Genomic DNA, 26,862 nt, shown 5'->3' with positions numbered 1-26,862 from the left:
CGCCCCTCCGAGTTCCACTATATCGTCTAGTGGAATCGCCTACTAGTGCTGCCGTTTGGTCTCTCTCGACTGCGAGTGCTCGTGGGTAAATTAACTTAATGAATGAGTGAATCGAATCGAAGCTTTGGGTAAGAGCCAAAGATGTCAGCCTAGACAGTGACGATCAGTGTGTAAGGTGTAACTACAGTCAAGCCCATTAATAGTAAACTTTGATAACCAGCAAAATAAAAATAAACGTAACTGGGGCCGTGCTGTAAGACTAGATTAAAGTCACATAATCAACATATTTTCACGTTTTCCTTCTGTTTCCGCCTGCATGTCGAAATCAGCACAATCGGTCAACTGAACTCTAAATGAACAAACAAGTAAACAAAAGTAATTTATATTGCAAGGAGCTATTATTATTTAGCTATATTATACATATATTAAATCCAGCGAAATAACATGGACGAATTGTTCCCAGCCACGTAAGGCTACACAAAGTTCCTGAGTTTGATAAAAGAGATAAGAAAGAACACCTTAAACCCTCTTACCGAAAGTACTCCCAACTTGATAAGTAGTTCGGTAAACCAATATCTAAATAGTATACCCAGCGTTCAGCAAAACTAACACACCATCTCCGTAGATAATTCCATGGAAGGGTATCAGCATCAACAAAGGAAAAACAATAAAGATTTCTTCCTCGTACCTTACTCTGTTGTTCTCGACTTGCAAGTACATATGTATGTGCATTCACACTTACTAATCTGAACGAGTAATTTTACACAGAAAAAAAAAACGTTAAACGAAAAAAAAAAAACGTTAAATGGGAAATTATAATTGAATTACTATAAAATTGGGGTAGTAAAGATTCGTAACCTATTTAAATTTCCAACAGTGCTTTCTTCGAGTGTACTTTGAGTGCGTTGGGTGATTGTGACCACCGAGATGACAATTGTTTCAATACACTCACATATTCGGGTATGTGTTTGCTTGGGGAGCGGAAGATCCAGATAATCTGCGCGGAGCGAGAGTCAAGTGTCATTCTTCCCTCAGTCTACCACAGACGTTGGACCAAAATAAATACCATCCGGCGGAGTCCCGATCCCGATCAGCTGCCAGTTATGTAGATCTACGCCGTTATGTCTGGAACATCGACCTCTGAACGCTCCAACTCCGAAGACAGGTAGTAGATAGGCATCCAAAAATCCACGTTTTGGCCATAATATCCCGCTTCCAGCCCGTCGAATCCCTGCCTAACGGAGGTGCTCAGGAATTGTGCCAATATCCAGTCGCTGGAGAGCTTGAACTACGAATATAACGACGTTCTGCTGACCGAAGACAACGAGGGGAAGATGATTACGCCGAATCCATACTCCTTTAGCGGCAACATTTCCATCAGCAGTGGTCCAAGTGAAGATGTTTCATTTACGGAAAGCATCCTGGAGGACAACGGACGCATTTCGCTGGCCTATGAGAACCTGAAGACAATTCCGCGGCGACTGGCCGACAAATTCGCAGCGCAGACCAAGTTTCTCGATTTAAGTCACAATGATTTCCGAAATCTGAGATTTCTCTCCTTTTTCGAGGATCTGGACACTTTAATCCTGGACCGCAACGTAAACTTGGACATAAACACTTTTCCCTACTTGCCGAGCTTAAGGATCCTGTGGTGATTACCCTGAATCTTGCATAAAGCGATCCAATAACAATATTCGTCTTGCAGGATCAACAATTGCGATATAGCAAATATAACTGACTGGATACACCGCATCGAACGGCAGTGTCCTGCGCTGGATCAGCTCTCTTGCATGGGAAATCCTGGCATCCGCACAGTTTTCGGGGGCCAAGGACCCCGCGAGTATATACTACAGGTGCTTCCCCAGCTAAAATACCTCGATGGACTTCCGACCAGCAGGAGTGCAGTTCATGCGACGCTGTCTTCCTCACAAGGACAGGGTCCGGACTCCACCAGCAATTCGGAGAAGCCTCCACCCGCATCCGCACTCACTTTCAAGGACATCTTCCGGCCAAAGCATTCCAGAAAATCGCACAGCGGACGGATGTACGGCAACGGCTCCTCCACAAATTGAAGTATTATGCCGAAGGAGGGAGGGGTATTCCACTGATTGCATTCTGTCCCATTGTTGGACTATTTTTAACCGTCCGCTGGATTATCAGCGCTGCCCTCGCTGCCATGCAGTCGTCGATTGCACCTACAGTGCTATGCAAGTAAATATGCACTTGGTTATTTCCATGTACGTATATAAATTTGCAATCGTAAGGCGATGGACACGCACAAGCCTAGTGAGAATTAATCTAGTGCATTAAAGCAATTTTTACAATAATAAGAGTCAATGACCTCAGCGAATAGTCAAGTAAACAAACGTATACAATAGGCACCATCTTCAGAATAAATGTTCTTCGTCTCATTCTGGATGTCGTTCAGTGCCCGATTAATTTTACGGATGCAAACACATGGGCACGAGTTCATATTGTTTAAAAACTTGAGTCCAGCCAAAAGATAAAAAGTATGCAGTTCATTGCGTTTAATCTAAATTTATTACAGGACTATTTTTGCCTACCTCAATAATAAATGTTTTAAATTATCTGGTTTTAATGCCGTCAACAATACTAGACCACCAAAAACAGTGCTTGGACTGACTATAAAATTGTTTCTTTGATTGTTTATCTATGTAACTTGCGTAAAGAACAGAAACTGGAAACCCACTTCTGAGAATATTTGGAACCATTACATTCTGGCATCTATTGCACAAATTAGTAGTGCTTATATTGGTCAATTCGATTTGATTTCCAGGTTTCCAAAGGCAGCCTCCAAGGGTACAATCGTTTGTTTTGACAAAAGTTGTTCAAGGGCCCATTGACTTAACTTTTGCAGCTCCTTCCGCTTGGAGCTTACAGCTCGGGAGTTGTCCAAATGGTTGCAGCACAGGTAAATGCCATAAAGGGCCCTCAAGTTATGCGGATTAAGCTTCAGGGCCTGCGAATAGTAAGTGCGAGCCGATTCCATATTCTCGACGCCACCCTGAAAGGAAATTACTTCATGAGATGGGCTTCATTAGGGGTTAGCGAGGTTATATAGCTCACCATTGTGTAGCGTATTTCTGCCAAGCGCTGGTGTATTAGATGGCTATGGGGATTGTGCAGCAAAACCTCCTCCATGCAGAAGGCAGCTTTGCCAAACTCGCCCTCAGCCAGATACATGTTGCACAGCTCGTGCCATGCCTCCTGGTCAGACATAAACCTGAAGGAATATTACATATTTATGAGATTGTCGTACATGATAAGATAAGAAGTTATGTCTAGCAACCGGATGCCGGAAAACAATTTGGTTCCTTTCTTCCAAAAATACCCTAAACTTAGCCTCCTTACTTCTTCAGATACTCGTTGAGCTCCTTGATGGCCTCCAGGCGACGACCACGGGCCTTGAGGATGGCAATCTTGCGCTTCCTGGGCGCGGCATTTGTCTCGTCCTTAGCAATGATTGCGTCCAGGACCTCGTCGGCCTCATCGTACTGCTCCAGAGCCTCGTAGCGCATCGCTTTGAACTTCATCACGCGCAGGCTGCCCGGGAACTCGAGGGCCAGCTGCTTGGTGCACTCGGTGGCGATGTCAAAGCGAGCCGTATCCAACGCCGCGATGATCACCTGCTCCAGGATGAGATGCCGCTCGTTGCCGGTCTTGTGCACCTTGTCCTCCAGCACAGCAACCCACAGCTGGACCACCTCCTCGCTGTGGCGACCCGTCTCCTCACGCCACGTTCTGAATTGATCCCGCACATCTGGAAGGATGATCATACGATTATGATACGGCACTTTTCATTCATGGCCCCATTTTTTGGGTCCACGGAAAACCGGACGATTGGGAGCAACCCACTGACGTGGTCTGCACCCCTTTGGAGCCTGGAAAGGCTTAAAACTCACCCGTCCAGCTCATCTTCTCATAATCTAGCGACATGTTCACTTACGCGGACTCAAATATCTCATCAATTTAACTTAATTTTCTAATTGTAATCTTTAACTGGCGATTTCCTTCCTGGCAGAATAAAAGTGTGGCAGCGTAATGAGCCGTTAGATTATACCAAATAACAGTGGCGTGGCGCTGCCAACCTGCTTTTTGAATATCGTAACACTTTAATCTACAGTAATACGATATTCTTGATTTGTTGATAAGTTTGTAAAGTAAGGCGTCCCTGTCCCAATAAATTATATATATCATTTCCTCTCATCTGCATACATAAGTAAACGAGAAGGTATTATAACTGAGGGTAGATAGGTCATAAATAGGATAAATACGGTAAAATTGAGCGCACCTAGGTGCCTCCCTCGTGGTACGCCAGATATGTACAAGATCGGTACAAGAAAAAACATTTTTATAGAGTACCATTTGCGTCCTGCCATTCAAATAACTTAAAGTCCAATTCAAAAGATCAACCGGGAAACCTAATAAGTTTAGATTCCTATTGGATAATTAAGAGAGTCATATGTCTTACTAAATTTAGTATATATGAATTATTTTTTAAAGTTATTTTGTTATAATAGTCCTACAAAAAAATTTGATACAAAAATATGTGACAAAGAAGTTTCGAAATTTCTCCCACGCACTCCCCCTATCGGAAGAGTTCTCCCTTGTCAGTTTTTCAACAATTTATGTTATTTACGAGGCAAAACAATTCTTAAAATTAAATTGTTCCACATAACATCATTAACACTTTCGATTCGACTTAATTCGGATCGATCTTGCTGAGCTTTTGCCGCGTGTAGGCCGCGCCGAACTATTGGGGTCTAGAGCGTGGAGCTGACTGCCGACACTGGCCCACTCGCCGTGCTCCATTCCAGCCCCAGCGGTACGAGACCAGACCAGAGTAACATAGTACCAGGCAGCTTTACGAGCGGTATTGCTGAGAGCGAAAGTCCGCCGGGGGCTCGCCCCTCCGAGTACAACTATATCGTCTAGTGGAATCGCCTACTAGTGCTGCCGTTTGGTCTCTCTCGACTGGGAGAGCTCGTGGGTAAATTAACTTAATGAATGAGTGAATCGAGCCTAGACAGTTACGATCAGTGTGTAAGGTGTAACTACAGTCAAGCCCATTAATAGTAAACTTTGATAACCAGCTAAATAAAAATAAACATAACTGGGGCCGTGCTGTAAGACTAGATTAAAGTCACATAATCAACATATTTTCACGTTTTCCTTCTGTTTCCGCCTGCATGTCGAAATCAGCACAATCGGTCAACTGAACTCTAAATGAAGAAACAAGTAAATAAAACTGATTTATATTGCAAGGAGCTATTATTATTTAGCTATATTATACATATATTATATCCAGCGAAATAACATACACCAATTGTTCCCAGCCACGTAAGGTAATACAAAGTTCCTGAGTTTGATAAAAGAGATAAGAAAGAACACCTTAAACCCTCTTACCGAAAGTACTCCCAACTTGATAAGTAGTTCGGTAAACCAATATCTAAATAGTATACCAAGCGTTCAGCAAAACTAACACACCATCTTCGTAGATAATTCCATGGAAGAGTATCAGCATCAACAAAGGAAAAACAATAGAGATTTCTTCCTCATACCTTACTTTGTTGTTCTCGACTTGCAAGTACATATGTATGAGCATTCACACTTACTAATCTGAACGAGTAATTTTACACAGAAAAAAAAAACGTTAAACGAAAAAAAAAAAACGTTAAATGGGAAATTATAATTGAATTACTATAAAATTGGGGTAGTAAAGATTCGTAACCTATTTAAATTTCCAACAGTGCTTTCTTCGAGTGTACTTTGAGTGCGTTGGGTGATTGTGACCACCGAGATGACAATTGTTTCAATACACTCACATATTCGGGTATGTGTTTGCTTGGGGAGCGGAAGATCCAGATAATCTGCGCGGAGCGAGAGTCAAGTGTCATTTTTCCCTCAGTCTACCGCAGACGTTGGACCAAAATAAATACCATCCGGCGGAGTCCCGATCCCGATTGGAATGCACCGAGATTAGGATCAGCTGCCAGTTATGTAGATCTACGCCGTTATGTCTGCAACATCGACCTCTGAACGCTCCAACTCCGAAGACAGGTAATAGATAGGCATCCAAAAATCCACGTTTTGGCCATAATATCCCGCTTCCAGCCCGTCGAATCCCTGCCTAACGGAGGTGCTCAGGAATTGTGCCAATATCCAGTCGCTGGAGAGCTTGAACTACGAATATAACGACGTTCTGCTGACCGAACCCAACGAGGGGAAGATGATTACGCCGAATCCGTACTCCTTTAGCGGCAACATTTCCATCAGCAGTGGTCCAAGTGAAGATGTTTCATTTACGGAAAGCATCCTGGAGGACAACGGGCGCATTTCGCTGGCCTATGAGAACCTGAAGACAATTCCCCGGCGACTGGCCGACAAATTCGCAGCGCAGACCAAGTTTCTCGATTTAAGTCACAATGATTTCCGAAATCTGAGATTTCTCTCCTTTTTCGAGGATCTGGACACTTTAATCCTGGACCGCAACGTAAACCTGGACATAAACACTTTTCCCTACTTGCCGAGCTTAAGGATCCTGTGGTGGTTACCCCGAATCTTGCATAAACTGGTCCACGCAATAACATCTATAGTATTCGTCTTGCAGGATCAACAATTGCGATATAGCAAATATAACCGACTGGATACACCGCATCGAACGGCAGTGTCCTGCGCTGGATCAGCTCTCTTGCATGGGAAATCCTGGCATCCGCACAGTTTTCGGGGGCCAAGGACCCCGCGAGTATATACTACAGGTGCTTCCCCAGCTAAAATACCTCGATGGACTTCCGACCAGCAGGAGTGCAGTTCATGCGACGCTGTCTTCCTCACAAGGACAGGGTCCGGACTCCACCAGCAATTCGGAGAAGCCTCCACCCGCATCCGCACTCACTTTCAAGGACATCTTCCGGCCAAAGCATTCCAGAAAATCGCACAGCGGACGGATGTACGGCAACGGCTCCTCCACAAATTGAAGTATTATGCCGAAGGAGGGAGGGGTATTCCACTGATTGCATTCTGTCCCATTGTTGGACTATTTTTAACCGTCCGCTGGATTATCAGCGCTGCCCTCGCTGCCCTGCAGTCGTCGATTGCACCTACAGTGCTATGCAAGTAAATATGCACATGGTTATTTCCATGTACGTATATAAATTTGCAATCGTATGGCGATGGACACGCACAAGCCTAGTGAGAATTAATCTAGTGCATTAAAGCAATTTTTACAAAAATAAGAGTCAATGACCTCAGCGAATAGTCAAGTAAACAAACGTATACCATCTTCAGAATAAATGTTCTTCGTCTTATTATGAATGTCGTTCAGTGCCCGATTAATTTTTCGGATGCAAACACATGGGCACGAGTTGATATTGTTTAAAAACTTGAGGCCAGCCAAAAGATAAAAAGTAAGCAGTTCATTGCGTTTAATCTAAATTTATTACAGGACTATTTTTGCCTACCTCAATAATAAATGTTTTAAATTATCCGGTTTCAATGCCGTCAACAATACTAGACCACCAAAAACAGTTGCTTGGACTGATTATAAAATTGTTTCTTTGATTGTTTATCTATGTAACTTGCTTAAAGAACAGAAACTGGAAACCCACTTCTGAGGATATTTGGAACCATTAAATTCCGGCATCTATTGCACAAGTTAGTAGTGCTTATATTGGTCAATTCGATTTGATTTCCAGGTTTCCAAAGGCAGCCTCCAAGGGTACAATCGTTTGTTTTGACAAAAGTTGTTCAAGGGCCCATTGACTTAACTTTTGCAGCTCCTTCCGCTTGGAGCTCACGGCTCGGGAGTTGTCCAAATGGTTGCAGCACAGGTAAATGCCATAAAGGGCCCTCAAGTTATGCGGATTAAGCTTCAGGGCCTGCGAATAGTAAGTGCGAGCCGATTCCATATTCTCGACGCCACCCTAATAGAAAATTACTTCATGAGATTCATTAGGGGTTAACGGGGTTATAGAGCTCACCATTGTGTAGCGTATTTCCGCCAAGCGCTGGTGTATTAGATGGCTATGGGGATTGTGCAGCAAAACCTCTTCCATGCAGAAGGCAGCTTTGCCAAACTCGCCCTCAGCCAGATACATGTTGCACAGCTCGTGCCATGCCTCCTGGTCAGACATAAACCTGAAGGAATATTACATATTTATGAGATTGTCGTACATGGCAAGATTAGGAGTTTTGTCTAGCAACCGGATGCCGGACACCAATTTGGTTCCTTTCTTCCAAAAATCCCCTGAACTTAGCCTTCTTACTTCTTCAGATACTCGTTGAGCTCCTTGATGGCCTCCAGGCGACGACCACGGGCCTTGAGGATGGCAATCTTGCGCTTCCTGGGCGCGGCATTTGTCTCGTCCTTAGCAATGATTGCGTCCAGGACCTCGTCGGCCTCATCGTACTGCTCCAGAGCCTCGTAGCGCATCGCTTTGAACTTCATCACGCGCAGGCTGCCCGGGAACTCGAGGGCCAGCTGCTTGGTGCACTCGGTGGCGATGTCAAAGCGAGCCGTATCCAATGCCGCGATGATCACCTGTTCCAGGATGAGATGCCGCTCGTTGCCGGTCTTGTGCACCTTGTCCTCCAGCACAGCCACCCACAGCTGGACCACTTCCTCGCTGTGGCGACCCGTCTCCTCACGCCACGTTCTGAATTGATCCCGCACATCTGGAAGGATGATCATACGATTATGATACGGCAGTTTTCATTCATGGCCCCATTTTTTGGGTCCACGGAAAACCGGACGATTGGGAGCAACCCACTGACGTGGTCTGCAGCCGTTTGGAGCCTGGAAAGGCTGAAAACTCACCCGACCAGCTCATCTTCTCATAATCTATCGACATATTCACTCAGGCGGACTCAAATATCTCATCAATTTAACTTAATTTTCTAATTGTAATCTTTAACTGGCGATTTCCTTCCTGGCAAAATAAAAGTGTGGCAGCGTTATGAGCCGTTAGATTATACCAAATAATAGTGCTGCCAGCCTGCTTTTCGAATATCGTAAAGTCTAGAAATTAAGTCAAATGTAAAGTTTTTAACCTTAATATAATTCTAAAGTAAAGTTTTTCTACATAGACCTGTTTCCGGTATTTGCAAGAGTATACTTCTGAAATACTTTTAGGTTCTTGCAAAGGTTTTTTCAATGAATTACTTACTATGCATTAAATCTGATTTTGCCCAAACTTTGTGCACTACTTTTTCATTTTAACAGATTTCTAAAGCAAGTGCACATTTGAAAAGCGCGCCAACGAAAACATGAAACATTATGGTTTTTCGTCCAGCGACGGTCACACTAGCAACTCAAATAATTGTGGTACCGTCAACAAAAGCAGAGGCTCTCGTGTTCTCCGGGTATTAAAGCCGTGGAATCGGGCAGTGCCGCATGCGGTGCTGTGTTTAATTTTCCCAACTCCCAACAGATCCGGAAGCAGTTCGAACATGGGTCCGCCAAAGCAGCTGAAACGAACCTTTCTTGGCTTCGACTTGAGCACGCAAAAGGTGAGAACTGGAACTGCCTACGTAGTATCTTTGCATCTGAGATGTGGAGGCGTCTCCAAACCGACCACATCTGGGCCAACTGCGTGCGAATGGTGTTACTGGAAAAGGTCAAACGGAACTCGGGAACCTGTTAGCCCTTGAAACACAAACTACTCTTATCAGTTGCGGTGACCGGGGCTCGTTTCTCGCTTATCTGCTAAAGACGCGAGCGGCAACCGATTTAACTATTATGGTTTGATTATTGAAATTCATGTTCGGTGGTATTGGCCCCCACCATTATCTTAATAGAGCCGCAATAACTTTCACAATCCCTGAATGACGCTAGCGGTGACTCCTAGTTGCCCTCTGTGTTTGATCGTTATTTTCGAGGTGTGTCTCCATATCGCTAATTGCTGCCCCACTTACTCCTCTCAGCTCAAAGCCGTCCTGCTGGGCTCCAGTTTGGAGGTGGTTGCCGCGGCGGAAGTGAAATTCGACACCGATTTGCCGGAGTTCCGGACCACCGGAGGAGCCAACGCTGGAATTATCAAAAATGAGTGAGTCTGTTTCACCACTATACATTACTCCAATTGAAGATTTTAGTGGGATGATTGTTGTAGTAAAGCAGTGTAATATATTTTACGTTTGTATATCTTGCACTGTGGGGTATTTGTCCGATAAAACTTAGGGCCCTATTTCAGGCAGTTATAGATAAGAAAACTATATGCAAGTTTTATTACACCAGAATGGGTCTCCATCACTTCAAGTTTTTTCAACCTTCCTATAGCAGGGACCATACATACAATAGATACCATTTAATATAAATGCTAACCAAACAAACTTTCTTTAGATACTTTGTACAACCAGTGATGTGGGTGAAGGCGATGGACATTGTCCTGGACCGACTGGTTATGCAGCAGGCGGATCTTAGCACCGTAGCAGCCATCAGTGGCTCCGGACAGCAGCACGGATCGCTCTACTGGTCCAAGCATGGAATCAACACGCTGCAAAACCTCGATTCCGAGAAGTTCCTTCACGCACAAATCGACGACTCCGCCTTTGTAGTTAATCGTACTCCGATTTGGATGGACGCCACCACCACCAAACAGTGCCTAGAGATGGAGATGGCTGTTGGTGGCACACTAAACATGGTGGAACTGACGGGCTCCAAGTGCTACGAACGCTTCACGGGTCCCCAAATCCGGAAGATATATCAACAACGCTGCCACGCCTACGAAGAGGCAAACCGAATCTCATTGGTCAGCAGTTTTATTTCATCGCTATTTCTGGGCTCCGTCGCTCCAATTGACTTTAGTGATGGTTCCGGCATGAATTTGCTGGACATCCGCAAGAAGAACTGGTCCAAAGAATGCCTGAATGTGTGCGCACCCGATCTGGACAAGCGCCTGGACATTCCGGTCAGTCCGAATTCGATTTTAGGCAACGTCTCTCCGTACTTTGTGGAGCGCTTTAGTTTTTCGCCCGATTGCAAAGTGGCTGCTAGCACGGGGGACAATCCGTCGGCGCTGTCTGGAATGTTGGTGGGCAGCAGTTGGCTTACCATTTCCCTGGGCACAAGTGACACCTTAATGATGAGCTTGAAGGAGCCGCTAAACTGGGAGGAGGGTCATATACTCTGCCATCCAACGGAAACGGAAGAATTCATGGGCCTTCTATGGTAAGTTAATTCTTGGACGTTAAATCTTAAAATTACTTCATTTAAATGTCCTTTTTTAGTTTTAGAAATGCTTCATTGGTCCGCGAGGAAATGAACAAGAAGACAACCGGCGGCAATTGGGATAAATTCAATGAGTATCTCGACTCCACGCCCCGTGGAAACTTCGGAAACATGGCCGTGCACTTTAACGACATGGAAATCATTCCCAAGGTGCAGGGTATTCTGCGATGGAATAAGGAAATGGATCCCAGTTCCCCGGACGCGGCTAGGGGTGTAATCAAGTAAGTCGGACTGAAAACTTAGCTGTTTTAGGCCAGACATGAATGCAATGACTCATAATCAGTTAACAGACATCTGTAAATAGTTATTTTTAGAAATGACTTTTTACCAACGTGATCATGTTTTTTGTCGTTTATACTTTTTCTTGATGCCCATTTCCCTTCTACTGAATTCTTTAAAATGAATTCATTTGCTTTACAGATTCAGCTCCCCCCAAATCGAAATTCGCGCCCTTGTTGAAGGCCAGATGTTGCATCACCGTGCTGTGGCTGAAGACCTTGGCTACAAATTCGGACCCGAGACTCAAATCCTTGTCACAGGAGGCGCATCTGTTAACAAATCAATCCTGCAAACAATTGCCGATGTGTTCAATGCTCCCGTCCATATCCAGGTGAGTTTATACCAACTGTTTTCCAAGGCCAAGCAATTCAAGCAACATGTTTCTTGCAGGACGAAGGATATGAGGCCGCCCTACTGGGAGCCGCTTACCGATCCGCCTACGCTCTGTACCTTCAAGAGGCTGGTGAAGAGGAGACGCCTCTCTGCTACCGAGATTATATCCTAAGTCTGACAAGCAACAAGCTGAGCCTTGTATGCGAACCACACAAGGACAGCGAGGAAATCTACGCTCCAATGCTACTACGATATCGCGAAATGGCGCGCGTCCTGTCCAATCCCAACACATAAACTCTCCGAAAGCCCAACGTAACATTCCAGTTTATACTCCGTACATTCCCGAAATCACAAACCGATTCCTTCTTAAACGTCTCCTGGAATTGACAGAACTAAAGTGCAATTAACAAATTCTGTGATTGACGATTTATTACAAATTTATGCGAAACCATATACAAATAAATTTTTATATATGGCCCACTCCTTATTGTGTCTGGTATGCTTTTAATCTTTGATCCACCTACTTCTTGCGTCCACCACGCTCCTTGACCTGTAAATGCACCGTGGTTCCGTTTACGAGATTGTAAAAAGCCATGGTATTGCTGTCTTTGAAGAACATTCCCTGAGAAATAAGTGGCATTGAAATAATAGTTTTCGGAACATTAGTTGTATTTCTTACCTCATAAAATATTTTCTGCTTGGCCGGTGGCATGCCAGTTTCGTCCTGCAGCTTCGTCTTCAGATTGGCAATGGGTTCGGAAAGTGCCATGGTCACAGCTATCATTTGACCATTAAGCTTCCACTCTGATTTGTCGGAATTGGGTACCAAAACCTGAATGGTCACAGGGCTCTGAAATGATATAAGAAGGGTTATATACCAATAGTTAGACAGATTTCCACATCACACTTACCTTGTGGGTGGCAATGAACTCTGCTTCTGGAATCAGGTTGTCCTCGCTTCGAATCTTTTTAGAAGGCGGCTCCTCCTCCATTATATCCACAGGTGGAGCAGGTGCAATTTGCTGAGGAATTCCACCAGGCTGCATGTTCATGTAGCCTCCACCACCAGCTCCAAACGGCGGCTCTGCAAAATAAAAACGCTGAGCCCTCGAAGCGAGTTGCATACTATTTGTTACTTACGCATCATGGTTGGACGCAGTTGCATCAGCTGCATCACCGGTTGAGGCTGCTGCGGCGGGTGATGGTGGTGCGACTGGTGAGGTGGCGCCTGCTGATGCGGTGGATGGTGATGATGAGGATTATGATGCCCGTGGTGACCACCTCCGCCGCCTTGGTGGTGTTGACTCTGGCTGGAGTGGCTGTGCTGCGACTTGGTTGACGGCTGCGGCGGAGCTGAAAGCGTAGCCTTGTTGCCCACCGGTTTGGGGCCGATTTTCTCCTTCTCCTCGTCGGGCAGCAGTCCCTTGACCTTGTGGATTTGATGAATTTGTTCCTCCAGGGTGATATTTGCTCGTGCTGCTCTCGTAGCTGCCTCCACACTGGACGTGTGTCCGTCCCAGGTGACGCGATCGTCCTTCTTGGTCTCCTCTTCGCCGAGCTTCTTACCAATGACGGTCTCCTCGTCGCCCACACCAAAGATATCCGTACGACGCTCAGCCAGTTGCTTGAGACTCGCCTCGATGGCTGTGCCCGCGGCGAACACATTATCTTGATTGATTTTCTCCACAGTATGCTTGTCGCGCTGTTCCACCCAGCGGGGATCCAATAGACCGATGCGCATGTGCTCAGAGACCTTGGAAGCCGGGATCTTTTCTCCAGTAATCGGCGAGATGAGATACTCATCCGTAGGCATTGGCGCCTGCTTCGGTTGCGTTGCTTTGGGATCGTATTTCTTGACCACCACTTTGTCGTGGGTGGGCGGCAGCATTGGCGCCACAGATGGCTGCAACTTAGTGGTTGGAGTGTCCTCATCACTAGAGGCTTCGTCCATGTCTTGCACCTGCGTGTTGTCTCTCTTGGGGCCAGTCGGCTGGCCATACGACGATACGTTCTTCATTTGTATACCCACACGGTTCTCCATTTGCGAGAGCTTCAGACCGCTGTCCAATAGGTTGTTCGCCTGTGAGTCGCCCTCGTCGTCCGACTCGATCTGCATTTCTGTATCGCCCTCCTCGTCCATTAGACGCTCCTCCATTAGCACACGGGCACCTACCTCGTCGGGATTCGTTGGTGGCGGGAAGTTGCCCGATTCGAATGGCTGATAGTCCACCGTCTCCACCACCACAAAGTCGTGCCAATCAATTTGGGCATAGGCCACGCGCTCCCTTTCGATCTTCTCCTCCTCGCGGCGACGTTGTGCTTCTTGGTGACGCTGCCAGTTGGCCCGATATTTAACATGCTCCAGCACCTGGTTCATGCTGCTCCTGCCCGGTGCGCTCTCGGAGCGCAGTTTGCCCAGCAAATCCTTCGGAGGTATCAAGACCTTGGTATACTGTTCCAGCAACTTGGTGAAGTACTGGAAGAGCGAGTGCTGCGGTCGCAGGAAGTCGAACTGGAAGTTACGCTGCTCCCGGCTCATAAGATTGGTCAGAAACTGTCGGCCATTACGGGCCACAAATTGAGCGGTTAGCTTCACAATGTCCCTGAAAAGATATGGAAGACAATAAGACAGCCATTGTAACTTCCTGGCGAGTGGACACTTACAAATCCAGCGCCGAAATGGAAGGCGGATCGGCTATGAACTCAAATTCAGGCGGAGGTTCCTTTGGTACGAACTGCTGCTCCACGACTTGCTTGAGAAGCTCTTGCTGGCGCTGTTGGGCGGCACTGGTCACCGCTAGCTGCTTCATGCTGGCAAGGGCAGTGATACCGGCATCTAAAAGGCGTGACGATCTCATGTATAAAAAGGAAGATGAGGGAATTGAACCAAGACATACCATTGCCCTCGCGGAACTCATTGACCTTGTGTCTGTAGTACGCGTGGTAGGGATCTCCGCCATTCAAGAAGTTAAACTTCGGATTGCCCAGCTCATTTTGGCGGATGCGCGCTTCGAATTCCGGTCCATTGCGAGCCACGAAACTGGCGGTCTTGTCAACGATATCTAATAGTTAAAGCTTTGGTAACTGAGTATGGGAAACGCTAAATGTGTATTATATTAATGTATTTTTGATAAAAAGGGCTGAAATGAGAAAAAAGTTTGTTTTCTTTTTGGCAAAGGATGCTTCTGACTTCCGGCGGAGGATAGATAATCCCAATGATTGGGCCCGACATCGACTTGGCCTGATCATTGCCGAACTGCTCCTCGTTGGCTTCCGCGTCTAAAGTTGCCATGGCTGGTGAAATCGACCTCTTTTATTGATAAAATCTAATTGCTTTTTGAGAAACGAGAAAACGCTTGTTTAGCCGAAAATTAGAGGTGGAAGAAATAGGGATGGAACAATCGCCGACAGCGATGGTCGGACTGTTGCCACCGCCATCGATAGTTTTCTTTCATGTTAGGGTGACTCAATAAACGAACTAGTTTCAAGCCGGAACTAGTGAACCACTGGCTCAACATATCGATAGGCTTGGCGCTAGATTTAAACAATCTGTCGGATAAAATATCAACTCAAGCGTTAAAAATGGCTTATAAAAGCTTTAAACCTTAAATACATACGTTATATTAATCTGTAGATGGACGGACAAAGGCGTGGGCAGAACTGAACTCCAGGGGTGAGGTCTTTATTTGCATATTGCGTTAGTGTTGGTACGGCTTTGTACGGCTGGTTTGATTCACCAAGCCCAAACAAAAATAACATTTGTTTACGTTTGTGCGACTTTATTCATTCGCTGAGAGAGTCTGCTGCCAGCCAGATAGCCAGATGATGATGACGATTATCCAGATGATGAGGTTTCATTGTGCGTGATAACGACCCGACTCATTCTCATTCTCATCGGCTCGATTCTGTCGAGATTTGCCCCCAAGCTCAGTAGTCTACGAATCGCTGAGCCGTCGACACGGTTTAATTGGACTGAAAGCGCGGATTAGGTCCGATAGAGTCGCAGTTCGGATCACTTCCTTATCACAAGCTAGCGACGTGACTTAAATCCCATTGACGTGCGGGTATTTTGTGAATCACAACCGGTGGCTGAAAAATCCGAGTTCCAGAACAAAGACACTGTAATGGGTGGAATTCAGTACATCTGCCTGCTGGCTTTCATAATAGGAGCATCATTATTGACAACAACCGATGCTAATTGTAAGTCCGTTGGCAGTATTTAAATTAAACTCTGTCTTTATAGAGACATTTTGGTGTCAAGTATCTCATGCTCATGCTAATTTCTTTTGAGAGAACACAGTAAACGTAACATCTTCTTCGTGTAGAAAAGTAGACCAAATAGATAGAAACCTATTAATTTTATAGCTTGTTATTCGGTTTATTATGATAATAAAAACTTTATTGAAGTATATAAATATTTAATTGATAAAGTAGGAAGACATTCGTAGAGCGGAGGCTGGTCGTCTTTTAGCGATTAATTTCAAAAGTCACTACGCACTCTTTAGTATGTACTATTATTAAAAATATATATAGAAAGGTGGAACTGTTTTATTGCTCAATGTAAAATGTACTTTCCACTTTCTGCGAGTGCTCAAGCGTTATATCATCATGAATGACTGCATTTGTTTTTACCAGGTTTTCACATTTGTTTATTGTAATAAACATTACTAAATTGTTACATTCAAAATTTCCCATTTGCATATACTTGTTGATAAAGATTTCAATAAATTCCAGAAGCTCACCCCAAGGTTCGCATACATGAGCGCTTATCGCTGAATAAGAATTCCCAATCAACAATTGTTTACTGATCGGATCCAAATAGATTTTTATAAGCGTGAGAAATAATTGATGTTTATTTTTCGAGTAAGATGCAGAGATATTTCATTTGAATTAGCATACTGTATTCAGGTAAATTTCTCTTTAATGGGGGATTCACACTTTCAACAACAATACGACTGCTTAGAACCATTCACAAAAGACAACTTTTTATGATTGTATCTTCACCTTTGATATAGTACTTTTAAATTGTCTTGATTAATGTGTTGACAAGTCCTAATTTGTGGAATATTCCAGAACAATTCAATTAGACCGTAGATATAAATTATGTTTTCTTTAAACGAGCCAATTACCTTAAAGCGGCGCCTAGAATTTGAGATTCCCAAGAGAAATGATAACAATGAAAAATGAGTTTAAAAATTAAACTACCCATATCTGTGTGAGCTTAATTTAACCAATTCATTTCTATAATTTTATGAATCTTCAGCAAGCCGGGATGTTAATGCCGAATTAAACAGGATTCCTGCTTCGAAATGGTTGCAATATGTAGAAACGGCGTTGGACTCAGTAAATAGGCAAAAGCGGTTTGTACAACTGATTACTATGAAAACCAGTTAACTTTAATGACTTGCGTTAATAAGTTTAGGATGTGACACTTTTCTGGCTGTAATTTGAACTTGTTGCGCGACTTATATTTCCGTATTGGGATTTAAATTTAATGTACCTTGTATTACTGAACCATTTTTTCAGACTGGAGGACAATCTATTAGGTTCCGATATCACCGTTAAGAACGGCAGCCTTTCGCACGCTCAACTCCTGGATACTTTGCCAAGCCTAGCTTCAAAGAAGGACAATAAGCTCGCCCTGAAGATCCTTAAGTCCAGCTTGCTCGTTTTAAACAGCGAATGCCTGCCTAATAATATCGACGGAGACAAGTGCCGCAGTTATCTGGAGCAAAAACCACTTCCGGTGGGCAGTAGTTTGCGAACCGAGTGTGAAAATTCGCTCAAAGGAAACCGGGAGGGTCACCATGCCTTCAGGAGGCTACTCGGGAGCAGCCACTACAGGAACGGTTTCTATGAGGTGCGTTCCGCCCAGAAAAACAGGATGTAGAAGATGAATTAAATGGTTTATATGGTATTTTCAGATGTTTCTCAATGTCGGAAGACGCGAAACAGTGCCGGCTGCGTGGTCCATTAGTAAGGAGCTGTATGAGCCCGATCACATTCAGACCTCCAAACAACAAACCGTCGACAGCAACTTCAATTTGGCCCTCCCTCAGTGGGCGCAGTTTGTGGAGCATGATCTTAGCAAGCCGGTGTCGCAATCAATGAGTGAGTTTCATATGATGACCTCTTCCTTTCGTACTTAAATAATAAATTAAATACCAAAGTATATAAATTAAATTAAATTAAACATCACAAAATAAAGTGCTCTGGGTGTATATTAAAACTCCATTTCGATGTGAATTTATAATTATATTGTTAAAAAAGTTTTTATTAACGATTTCTCCGTTCCCAGGCAATGGAGCACCGATAGAGTGCTGCAGCCGTGACCAGATCAACCTTCAGCCGCGTCACCACCACCCGGCATGTGCTCCGATTCTGTACAAGCCCGGTGGGAAATACGACGTGCCCAGCTGCCTTAACTATGTGAGAAGTGCTCTGGCCGTGGCTGATTGCAATTTCGGTGGCGCCGAGCAGGTGAGAAGAATTCAATTGTGAAAAACCACGTAAAAATATCACTGATTGCTTACTTTTTTATATGTAGCTCAACCAGGCCACGGGGTCCTTGGATCTGTCGCAACTCTACGGTTTCACCGCAGCGGCAGAGAGAAAGTTGCGTGTTCTCGAAGGCGGTTTGTTGAGGTCAACTCCTCGTGGAGAATTCGACAACGCCCTGCTGCCCATTGCCACCGATACGGAGGGACCATCGTTCTGCGCCAGAGAAACGATTGGGGATGGGACCTGCTTTGCAGCTGGAGATTCGCGGGTGAACAGCAGTCCGTTCTCCATACTGATCTACACGATCTTCATGCGCAATCACAACAAAGTGGCTGCCGAGCTGAAGCAAAGGAATCACCGGTGGAGCGATGAAAAGCTCTTCCAAGCTGCCAAGGCGGTCAATGTGGACATATATCGGCGAGTGGTGATTGAGGAATGGCTGCCAGAGGTGCTCGGCCAGAAGATGGCCAGTGAGATTAGGAGGAAGCAGCCTAATCGTGCTTTGGAGGTCTCCAATGAGTTTGCGGTGGCTGCCATTCGATTTTACTTCTCTATGCTGCCCAATGAGCTCCTAAATCTGACCAAGGATAACGTAGTCTACGGAACTGAAAAGTAAGTGACATAATCTGATGAAGAATGAATGAAGAAATTTGTTTCCATATAAATTACTTATACGACAAGTTGACCGGATTATTTTATTACAAACAGTTGTCTCCTTTTATCATTCTTTTGCTGAACAAAAAGATAGATTGTTACCTTGAACTTTTAATCACTTGTAACTTCTTTACAGAAACAACGAATATGTGTTTATTAGCAAGGAGCTACCAACTAAAAACCTTTTTGAGCTCAAGGAAGAAATCTATAAGCCAAAGTTGCAGTACACTTCCCAAAAGTTGAATAACATCCTTGAGAGTTTGCTCAATCAGGAGACCATGAAGATGGACGCTGCCTACTCCGGTGGTGTAAGCCATATGATTTTCATATTTTATAGCTTCTAAAATTCATTTTTTTAACTGACAGGTCGTCTGGCACAAGGACACCAAGCCAACACATGCCGATATTTTGGCCTTCGACATCCAAAGAGGCAGAGATCATGGTCTGCTGCCATATTATCGGTACTTGGAATCGTGTGTGCTGTCCAGACCCGTAGAAAGCTGGAAAGATTTTGAGCACTTTATTCCCAGTGATGTAGGTCTTTTATTTAATTATCATTTATTTTATTTATTTATTAATATAATTTCAAAATATTGATTCAACAAGGTCTTGGATAAGCTGAAAACAATCTACGCCAGTTGGGCTGATGTGGACCTCATTGTGGGTGGTATTTCTGAGAATCCTGTCCACGGATCCGTTGGTCCCACCTTCAGCTGCATTATCTGTATGAATTATCCTGATATATAATGTGGTGTACATCACTCAATTTCATTTCTTATAGCTGAGCAATTCGTACATGTTCTGCAACAAAACCAGCAAAAAGCTGTCCAAAAACACACTGAACTGGTGGAGCAATATCGCCATTTCAATGGAACCAAACTCCTGTGCCTGAGTTCCGGCCTTTCAGCTGTTCCCCAGAATATCTTCCAGTTGCCATCGGCCAGGTTAGTATTGGAAAGAAATCATAATAGATCACCTGTCACCCGCTTGAGTCACAGTCCGTACACAATTTGATTCCCATTTGATATTATACTGAGTACTGGAGTGATAAGCTCGGCAACCAAAATTATCTACAACCTTAATGATTGTTTTTTCTTTCGGTGTTTCCTTACAGAAATCAAATGGTCTCTTGTGAAGACGTCTAGAGGTTGACAAAACAACGCCGCTCACATTTAAGATTGTTTCCAAACCAAAAAAAAAAATGAATTATAAGAGCCAAAACTCATTAAATACCTCAATAACATCTTGATTTTTATTATCTTATTGCTATATTGGTTGTTAACTATACGTTTTGTCTTAGGGAACATCGAATTACAGGTAGATCGGTCTGTCTTTCTGTATCGTCGTGTCTAAATAGACATGAATTACAGATCGATTGTCTGGTTGACACTTTTGATAACTCTCAATTCAGAAGCGAATCGTTAAAGTCACGCAATATTACTATACTCAAAGTTGTTGCAGAAAGTGTTGCGGCCAGTGCGGTACGTGTAATTCCATTTTGAACAATTCCCATTTTCAACTGTAATGAGGGTCGCTTTTTTCTGTTATTACGTGAAATAGTGGCCAAACGTTATTAAACGGCAAGAATGTCACAATTGGCTCCAATAAAAGTTATTGGCCAATAAACGAATAAAATAGTTGCTTCAGACCCAAAGCAGGATTGCTTTAAAGCTCTTAATTTATGATGAAGGACCTTCTTAATTTAGAAATGATTCATAGACAACATACATAAGATAATAGTATAAGATATAAAATAAGTTGTATGTAGATTTAAATTTTAATTGATCGAAATTATGCGCACACGTCGTGACATAAGTAATATTGATTTCCGTTTGTGGAAAATAGTCATACGACTGTTTTTAATGATTTCTGTAAACATAAAAACAATCATAGAGATATAAAAACTTATACTTAAGTATTATTCCAAGAAAACTTTCACTTTTTGCCAATCAACTCGATTTTTAATAAGCTATTTAAGAAATGTGCTAATGGAACTTAAAGAAATTCCTAGTACTTACTATCTTTAATTGAAAGTCAGATTTGTTGTTGGCCACAGGGTCAACTGCTGACCATTTCATACGATATCAATGTGGGCCGATATCAAAATCAAGGCCCAAAGGTAGCAGACTCTCTCATAAGGAATGGTATTCGTATTCGTATTTGTATTTGTTGCTCTGCTTCCAGATAAGATTGAAAAAGTGCCTATGAGCACCAAGAGATAAGGCACACTTTTGCTTTTGCGATAACGCACCATCGCAATTTCAGGCAATCAATTAATGAGCCAGCTGATATCGCCGATTCCCATTCCCTTCCCTTCCCTGGGCCAGCCAACGTCAGTTAGTTGGAGTTGGAATTCGATTCGCAGCGGGTCGAGAGTTGTAGATCGGGTCGAGAGAAAAGAGCAAATAAATAAATAAAGAGCACAGTGGGCAGCAGACAAGGTAACCAATCCATCGGTTCTTCTAGGCCCGTAAATCAAGATACCAAAGATATGGCACAGGCATCTGTATCTTACGATCTGATGTCATGCCAGTGAAAGCAATAAATAAATCTCGAATCACGGCGGTAAATAATTGACCCACAATCACGGCCTAAAAATACGCGATTAACTCTTATATTCGAGTCCTTATGTAATAAGCTGCCATTAACGATTGCTTCATGAGCGAAGAATTTCCTGGCTTGTGATAACTGCAAAAAAGAAATAAAATAACGCCAGCAAACTGAAAAAGCAAGGCAATCGCAAACACAGTGCCAATTGCGTTTATCTAATCGGACAGGTAGCTACCACACAGGTGAAATAGGTACTCTCCTATGTACATATATACCTATGTACATCCAAATGGTATGGTATACAAAGGTATACAAAGGTATCTAATGGCAGCTATCTATCTGATTCGCATTGCCCATTGGGAATCAATAGTTTACCAGAACGCTTTGATTCCACACCGCCAGAATGGTCAAAGCAGGCAATAGGACCCTGAAATACTTCCGACCCATTTCGGTCAAGTATGGGTAAATATCTAGCGTGATAGACAGAAGACTATCTCACAGATTGACGCATTGCCATTGTCTATCATTTTTCACTTAAAGTGTCATTTGGAAACTTTTGCTGTTTTACTGTTTATGTTAGCATAACATTGAAGTCCTGTATCTGCATCTATAGTGTAAAAGATGCAGAACAAGAGATACAATTCTTTACTATTGAACTATTAAAAATTAACCTATACTCCGTGTATTAAAAAGTGTAAGAGCAACTATTACTCATCGGCAATTACCGTTCTGTCATGCATTAGTTGCAATGTCAACAAAACAAAACAAAAAAATAGAAGGGCGAAGAACTGCGCAGTTCATATTCTATGTGCACTTTACATGGAAACAACCAACAAATGAAAAAAAGATAGTTATTTTAAATGCCCATTTCCCTATTTCTCAGGATGCCACAAAACGGCTACGAAAATGGAGTCCCTGGCGGGAATCAGGCAAATGGGCACTACGACGAGGTCAAGCCCACCTATGCCCTGGAGCACTTGGCCACCTTTAAGCTGAAGAACGAGGCTGAGGTCAAGCAGCCGAAGGAGAAGATGAAGCTTCTGGTCGAACTGGAAAAGACCGGAGGCATTTGGCCGCACAAGATGTTCATGAGCTTCAATGGACAGTGGCTGGTGATGCTGGACAGTGAGATGAAGGAGATTGAAAACTTTCCGGGTAGCCTGATCACGGAGCCCACGGCTTTTATAAGCGAGCATCCGCAGGAGTCATTCAACAATATCCTCATCTTCTCAGTGCCCGGAATCTCACTGGGCAATACCGAAATGCACATCTTCCAGGTGAGCAGAGCGGATTTTTCAGCACCTAGAGATCTGTTTTAATTAGATCATTCATAGGTGGCCGATGTCAGTTCCGTGCTCTTGGTTGAGGATCTAAAGACGGTGAGTTGCATTATGAATAGTTCTCCGATCTTTATAATCCAAAACCCACGGTTTTTTTCAGCTAAGCAAGGGAACCCCTGTGACAGTGGATCGCAACAAGACGCCCATCCTGCTGCCAAAGCCGGAGAGGCCCCAGAACCAGCAGGCCAAGGATCAGTATGGAATAGCAGCTGCTGTGGCCGGAATAGCAGCCGAGAAGAACGCCATAGACAAGGAGCAGACCGAGAGGGATGTCCAGGTGATAAACCACTGCTTCGAGGACATCGAGCGATTCATGGCGCGTCTTCATTATGCCGCCGAGGCGCTCAACGAGCTAAAATTGCGCAAGGAGCAGCATAATCCTCACGGTGAGGGACTACTGGTCCTGAGATCGCGACCCCCGATCGAGAGCGAGTTCCATGACATCCTGGCCAAGGTGAAACTTGCCCTGATATACTCCGTTCGGCTGCAGAACCAATTCACCAAGCCAGCCGATCCGGTGCACAACGTCTTCATATCGCTTAAATCCATCGTCACGGTTTGCAACGATATCTATGTGGATGCGGGTTTGCCGCAGGCGGTGGTTAATCCCCTCCTGCGCCGTGAGACCATTGCCTTCCTCAACGGCACCCTCGACTCCAACGAGAAGCAGCTGTGGCAGAGCCTCGGTCCCAACTGGACGGTTCCCAAGGATCAGTTCAAGGATCACAAGAGCTCCTATCACCCGATCTTCTACGACGATTGGTCTCCCGATTGGGTGGTCGATGAGGAGGTGCCGTACCTGGCTCCTGCTCTCAAGAAGAGCACAACGCCTTCGCCAGTGCCGGTTCCCATGCCACCGAGTCCAGGTCTAGGAAATCGCACCTGGCTGAGTAGATTGGAGAGCCGTAACGTCAAGATCGCCGAGGTTACCTTCAATAAGTCGGCCACCAACGATAAGGAACTAAAGGTTACGAAGGGAGAGTATTTGGAGGTACGTAACTAATAATAATCGAAAGGGGTTTTAATGTCAGTTCTTATCATTCAAATCTTTTAACCAAAATTGTCCCATTTTTAAGTTGCATTAATTAAGATTTGCGTAAGATTTAAAACGACTTAGCATTTTAAATCGTTCGCTGACGTACGTATGTATGTAAGAGGCAATTATTTCGGGATACAATCCAGTTTAGTTAATATATAGATATGTCCACGTGTGAAAAATGAATCACTTGAAATCTTTTACTTTTATATTAATCTTTTGTTTTGGAATGTTACTGATATAACAAAGCTTTAGATAAGTGTTGGTTGTAAAGATAGGAAAATTCCTTGTCGGTAATATATGAGATTCAATAATTTTAAATTCAGGGACTTACCCGTATATTGTAGTTGAGATGTCTTACCAATGAGAGGTCAGTAACACTATCTCAAACAAAAACTTAGAATGCAATTACTAAACATTGATTATATTTTTCATTTTCATCATATATTATTACATATTTGATTATGTATACCATGTTTACTATACATGGTACCAATCTTATCGATTCCCCAATTACCTGATCTTAGCTCCCTATCAACACGATAACAGACCTTATAATAACTATCATATACCTCGTCTGATTCCAAGATTATCGATGACTCCCGCAACTGGTGGAAGGCCCGTAACTCGTACGGAAACATTGGCTACGTGCCGCACACAGTGCTCACGCCGTACAACTTTGAGCCCGGATTGAATGGCCGGGACACGGAGTCGCTGGCCTCGATGGCTTTGACGGAGAACGGCGGCGAGGAGGTTAATCCTCCGCTGTATCGCAACACAATGGCCATGTATACCGCTCCCGTGGAGCAGCCGGCGGCCAATGGCAAGGCCATGCAGCGCACCTTCTCGATGCCCAACGTGCCCGTTCCACCACCGATGCCTCCACCGAGCGACAGCCAGACGCCCACGCCCAGTGGCACACTCAAACGCAACATGGCGGCGGCAGGAGCACTTGCAGGTGGGTACATTAGTAAATAAAAAGAATATAAAATATTATAATGATTTGTGTACTTATCTCACTCTCTTACCAGCCATGCGGGCCCGCAATGATTGCGAGGCAGATGACCAGCTCTACTACATGCAGGGCGACGTGCACGACGAACTGCGTCTACTGCAGCAGCAGCGAGAGCGGCGCAAGGACCTGGAGATCCTTAAGACGCCGGAAATCTTCATCACCCAGAACTCAAAGCCAAGCGAGGTGGAGGAGTGGCTGCGGGGCAAGGGATTCTCGGACATCATTATCAAGCGATTGCACACGCTATCCGGCGAGGAGATCTTCGCCCTATCACCGCACACCATCGAAAGTTACTTTGGCCGGCGGGAGAGTCGCCGCCTCATTTCCCAGATCGTGCTGCAAAAGAACTTCTGCGAGGTGAGTTCTTGGGCATATCCTCACCTTATCTAATCTAATCGAATCCATTCCAATATCCAATTTTGCAGTACAAAACCATTCGATCATCGGAGCTTTCTGCCAAACTGGCACGTGCTCGCCAAAAGGCCGATCAGTCCAATGGCAATCCCAACGAGGTCTTCTAAGACTCCCAGTATACCGAGTTTTATAGCCGGAGACCAGAGAGACAATAATGCTTCAGATGCCATTAATTTATTTATGTGTAATAATCCTTCATTTATGTTAAACAGTGTTCATACGTATATTAAAAAAAAAACAAGACAAAAATGGGTTAGTTTTTTATGTTTTTAGTTCTAACATCTCCCATTTATTATAAATGTAATATAGATACTTAATTGAAACACAAATATTAATGAAGTGAAGAAATCTATGATTTCCTGTTTAGTAACTTAACTTCCCTAAACTCAAAAGTGGTATGGCATGATTAATTAGGCAAGAATATGTTTATCATTACAGGAAACTTTGAGAACTGGTTATGGAACAGTCTTAATGCAACGCTTATTGGTTAACCCAGATACCTTATATGTCGAACTCCAGTTCGAATTGCAGACTTCAATCAAAAGACTTACGAAATAACCGAAATGAATTGGTTTTTTCAATAAACATGATTTTCAATGTTATGACGATTAAGAGTAATAAGTGATAATCTTCATAAATTCTACATCGTGAGTGCATCGAAAAAGTCAAGTAAGTGGGCGTTTCAAACCGGTAGGGGCGTGGCGTGTCATGTACCTCTTTTGTGTGTTCATTGTGGGGGAAATAAGTATTTGAAAATGTAAGTCACGCGCCTGTTCACCAGACAACTAAGATTTGTGAAGTCACATGTTTCAAGGCTCCAACCGGTCTCTTGTTAGCCTGGTTTTTTGGCTAAACATATGTAGCTTCACGTGTACTTACCGTCTCTAAAACATTAAAAATACAACATGTGTTCGATACAGATACCGAAACAGATTCGGAATTTTGATTTTTCGAGTTTGTCCAGTTACAAGCGATGACCAATTGTTTCGCTTTCTGCGGCGGTTTTGCCAATTAGAACGAATTAATTTTGCAATTACGCGCCACGCACAAAACAGGTCCATGGGTTATTTGGGTTTAAGAGTCGATCAAATTGAATCAATTAGACACAAATCAATTTATTTGCAACGAACAAACAAAAAGCAAACGAGTTATGACCGATACCTGATTTTTGTCAACCTTTATTACGGATAGGACTTTTAATCGATCTGTAATACATTTGACAGATCCAATTGTGTGTGAATGTGACGTATGTAATGATAGGCTTTTTTGCTAAGCCATGTTTAACTCTTTCCATGCAACTTTGTCGACTGCACATTTTACGGCCAGGTAATGCTGACAGATAATTACAAACTGTTTAAAGATTTGGTAATACGATTGATTTAGACAGCGGCAAACATTCCGGGCCAGACATACTTTAAACGCTTTTCTTGTTTGCTGTTAGGTGCTCTCATACCAATGTGTGCTTGATTTTGAAGTCAAATAGCATTCCAAAATT

General features: G+C 43.8%; 8 protein-coding genes across 12 annotated transcripts; 5 read left to right on the top strand and 3 right to left on the bottom strand.

Annotated features, from left to right (window-relative positions):
• The first annotated feature begins 1,006 nt into the window (after positions 1 to 1,006).
• Positions 1,007 to 2,594, top strand: LOC6727768. 2 transcript variants are annotated; one of them, XM_016175471.3, is made up of 3 exons: positions 1,007 to 1,165; positions 1,220 to 1,648; positions 1,706 to 2,594. In XM_016175471.3, the coding sequence occupies exons 1-3, from the start codon at positions 1,122 to 1,124 to the stop codon at positions 2,070 to 2,072; spliced, it is 840 nt and encodes a 279-aa protein (XP_016022783.1). In that variant the 5' UTR covers positions 1,007 to 1,121; the 3' UTR covers positions 2,073 to 2,594. The 2 variants fall into 2 exon arrangements, with proteins under 2 accessions (XP_016022783.1, XP_002103130.1); XM_002103094.4 differs by having other exon boundaries at positions 1,220 to 1,651.
• On the bottom strand, positions 2,523 to 4,084 carry LOC6727767 (ER membrane protein complex subunit 2). Its single transcript, XM_002103093.3, has 4 exons — positions 3,924 to 4,084; positions 3,373 to 3,781; positions 3,088 to 3,244; positions 2,523 to 3,025 (listed from the first exon to the last, which is right to left on the bottom strand). The coding sequence occupies exons 1-4, from the start codon at positions 3,955 to 3,957 to the stop codon at positions 2,777 to 2,779; spliced, it is 849 nt and encodes a 282-aa protein (XP_002103129.3). The 5' UTR covers positions 3,958 to 4,084; the 3' UTR covers positions 2,523 to 2,776.
• Positions 4,085 to 5,778: 1,694 nt separating this feature from the next.
• Positions 5,779 to 7,335, top strand: LOC6727766. Of its 3 annotated transcripts, XM_039295686.2 has the most exons (4): positions 5,779 to 5,854; positions 5,930 to 6,081; positions 6,136 to 6,567; positions 6,632 to 7,335. In XM_039295686.2, exons 2-4 carry the CDS (start codon positions 6,038 to 6,040, stop codon positions 6,996 to 6,998), a joined length of 843 nt encoding a protein of 280 aa, XP_039151620.1. In that variant the 5' UTR covers positions 5,779 to 5,854; positions 5,930 to 6,037; the 3' UTR covers positions 6,999 to 7,335. The 3 variants fall into 3 exon arrangements, with proteins under 3 accessions (XP_039151620.1, XP_039151621.1, XP_044779329.1); XM_039295687.2 differs by lacking the exon at positions 5,779 to 5,854 and having other exon boundaries at positions 5,889 to 6,081; positions 6,136 to 6,564; XM_044923394.1 differs by lacking the exon at positions 5,779 to 5,854 and having other exon boundaries at positions 5,890 to 6,081.
• A 104-nt stretch (positions 7,336 to 7,439) lies between these two features.
• Positions 7,440 to 8,995, bottom strand: LOC6727765 (ER membrane protein complex subunit 2). Its single transcript, XM_002103091.4, has 4 exons — positions 8,837 to 8,995; positions 8,286 to 8,694; positions 8,001 to 8,157; positions 7,440 to 7,943 (listed from the first exon to the last, which is right to left on the bottom strand). The coding sequence occupies exons 1-4, from the start codon at positions 8,868 to 8,870 to the stop codon at positions 7,695 to 7,697; spliced, it is 849 nt and encodes a 282-aa protein (XP_002103127.1). The 5' UTR covers positions 8,871 to 8,995; the 3' UTR covers positions 7,440 to 7,694.
• Positions 8,996 to 9,307: 312 nt separating this feature from the next.
• On the top strand, positions 9,308 to 12,337 carry LOC6727764 (xylulose kinase). The gene is made up of 6 exons (XM_016175473.3): positions 9,308 to 9,528; positions 9,943 to 10,064; positions 10,358 to 11,185; positions 11,245 to 11,466; positions 11,666 to 11,855; positions 11,915 to 12,337. Exons 1-6 carry the CDS (start codon positions 9,469 to 9,471, stop codon positions 12,149 to 12,151), a joined length of 1,659 nt encoding a protein of 552 aa, XP_016034341.1. The 5' UTR covers positions 9,308 to 9,468; the 3' UTR covers positions 12,152 to 12,337.
• Positions 12,269 to 15,268, bottom strand: LOC6739736 (splicing factor 3A subunit 1). The gene is made up of 7 exons (XM_016172038.2): positions 15,041 to 15,268; positions 14,755 to 14,919; positions 14,522 to 14,693; positions 12,998 to 14,460; positions 12,769 to 12,941; positions 12,537 to 12,707; positions 12,269 to 12,479 (listed from the first exon to the last, which is right to left on the bottom strand). The coding sequence occupies exons 1-7, from the start codon at positions 15,147 to 15,149 to the stop codon at positions 12,378 to 12,380; spliced, it is 2,355 nt and encodes a 784-aa protein (XP_016034340.1). The 5' UTR covers positions 15,150 to 15,268; the 3' UTR covers positions 12,269 to 12,377.
• Positions 15,269 to 15,771: 503 nt separating this feature from the next.
• LOC6727763 (peroxidase) lies at positions 15,772 to 20,261 on the top strand. Its single transcript, XM_002103089.4, has 11 exons — positions 15,772 to 16,057; positions 17,121 to 17,217; positions 17,384 to 17,717; positions 17,782 to 17,968; positions 18,156 to 18,337; positions 18,405 to 18,970; positions 19,149 to 19,320; positions 19,379 to 19,546; positions 19,619 to 19,736; positions 19,794 to 19,956; positions 20,127 to 20,261. Exons 1-11 carry the CDS (start codon positions 15,982 to 15,984, stop codon positions 20,155 to 20,157), a joined length of 2,094 nt encoding a protein of 697 aa, XP_002103125.1. The 5' UTR covers positions 15,772 to 15,981; the 3' UTR covers positions 20,158 to 20,261.
• Positions 20,262 to 21,316: 1,055 nt separating this feature from the next.
• On the top strand, positions 21,317 to 25,616 carry LOC6727762 (epidermal growth factor receptor kinase substrate 8). Of its 2 annotated transcripts, none has more exons than XM_016175475.3 (7): positions 21,317 to 21,453; positions 22,446 to 22,839; positions 22,897 to 22,941; positions 23,003 to 23,893; positions 24,527 to 24,896; positions 24,970 to 25,310; positions 25,379 to 25,616. In XM_016175475.3, the coding sequence occupies exons 2-7, from the start codon at positions 22,447 to 22,449 to the stop codon at positions 25,472 to 25,474; spliced, it is 2,136 nt and encodes a 711-aa protein (XP_016034339.1). In that variant the 5' UTR covers positions 21,317 to 21,453; position 22,446; the 3' UTR covers positions 25,475 to 25,616. The 2 variants fall into 2 exon arrangements, with proteins under 2 accessions (XP_016034339.1, XP_016034338.1); XM_016175474.3 differs by lacking the exon at positions 21,317 to 21,453 and adding an exon at positions 21,881 to 22,024.
• The last annotated feature ends 1,246 nt before the right edge of the window (positions 25,617 to 26,862 follow it).

Source organism: Drosophila simulans, chromosome 3R, assembly GCF_016746395.2.
Source record: "Drosophila simulans strain w501 chromosome 3R, Prin_Dsim_3.1, whole genome shotgun sequence".
NCBI lineage: Eukaryota > Metazoa > Arthropoda > Insecta > Diptera > Drosophilidae > Drosophila > Drosophila simulans.
This window is presented reverse-complemented; position numbering and strand designations above follow the sequence as displayed.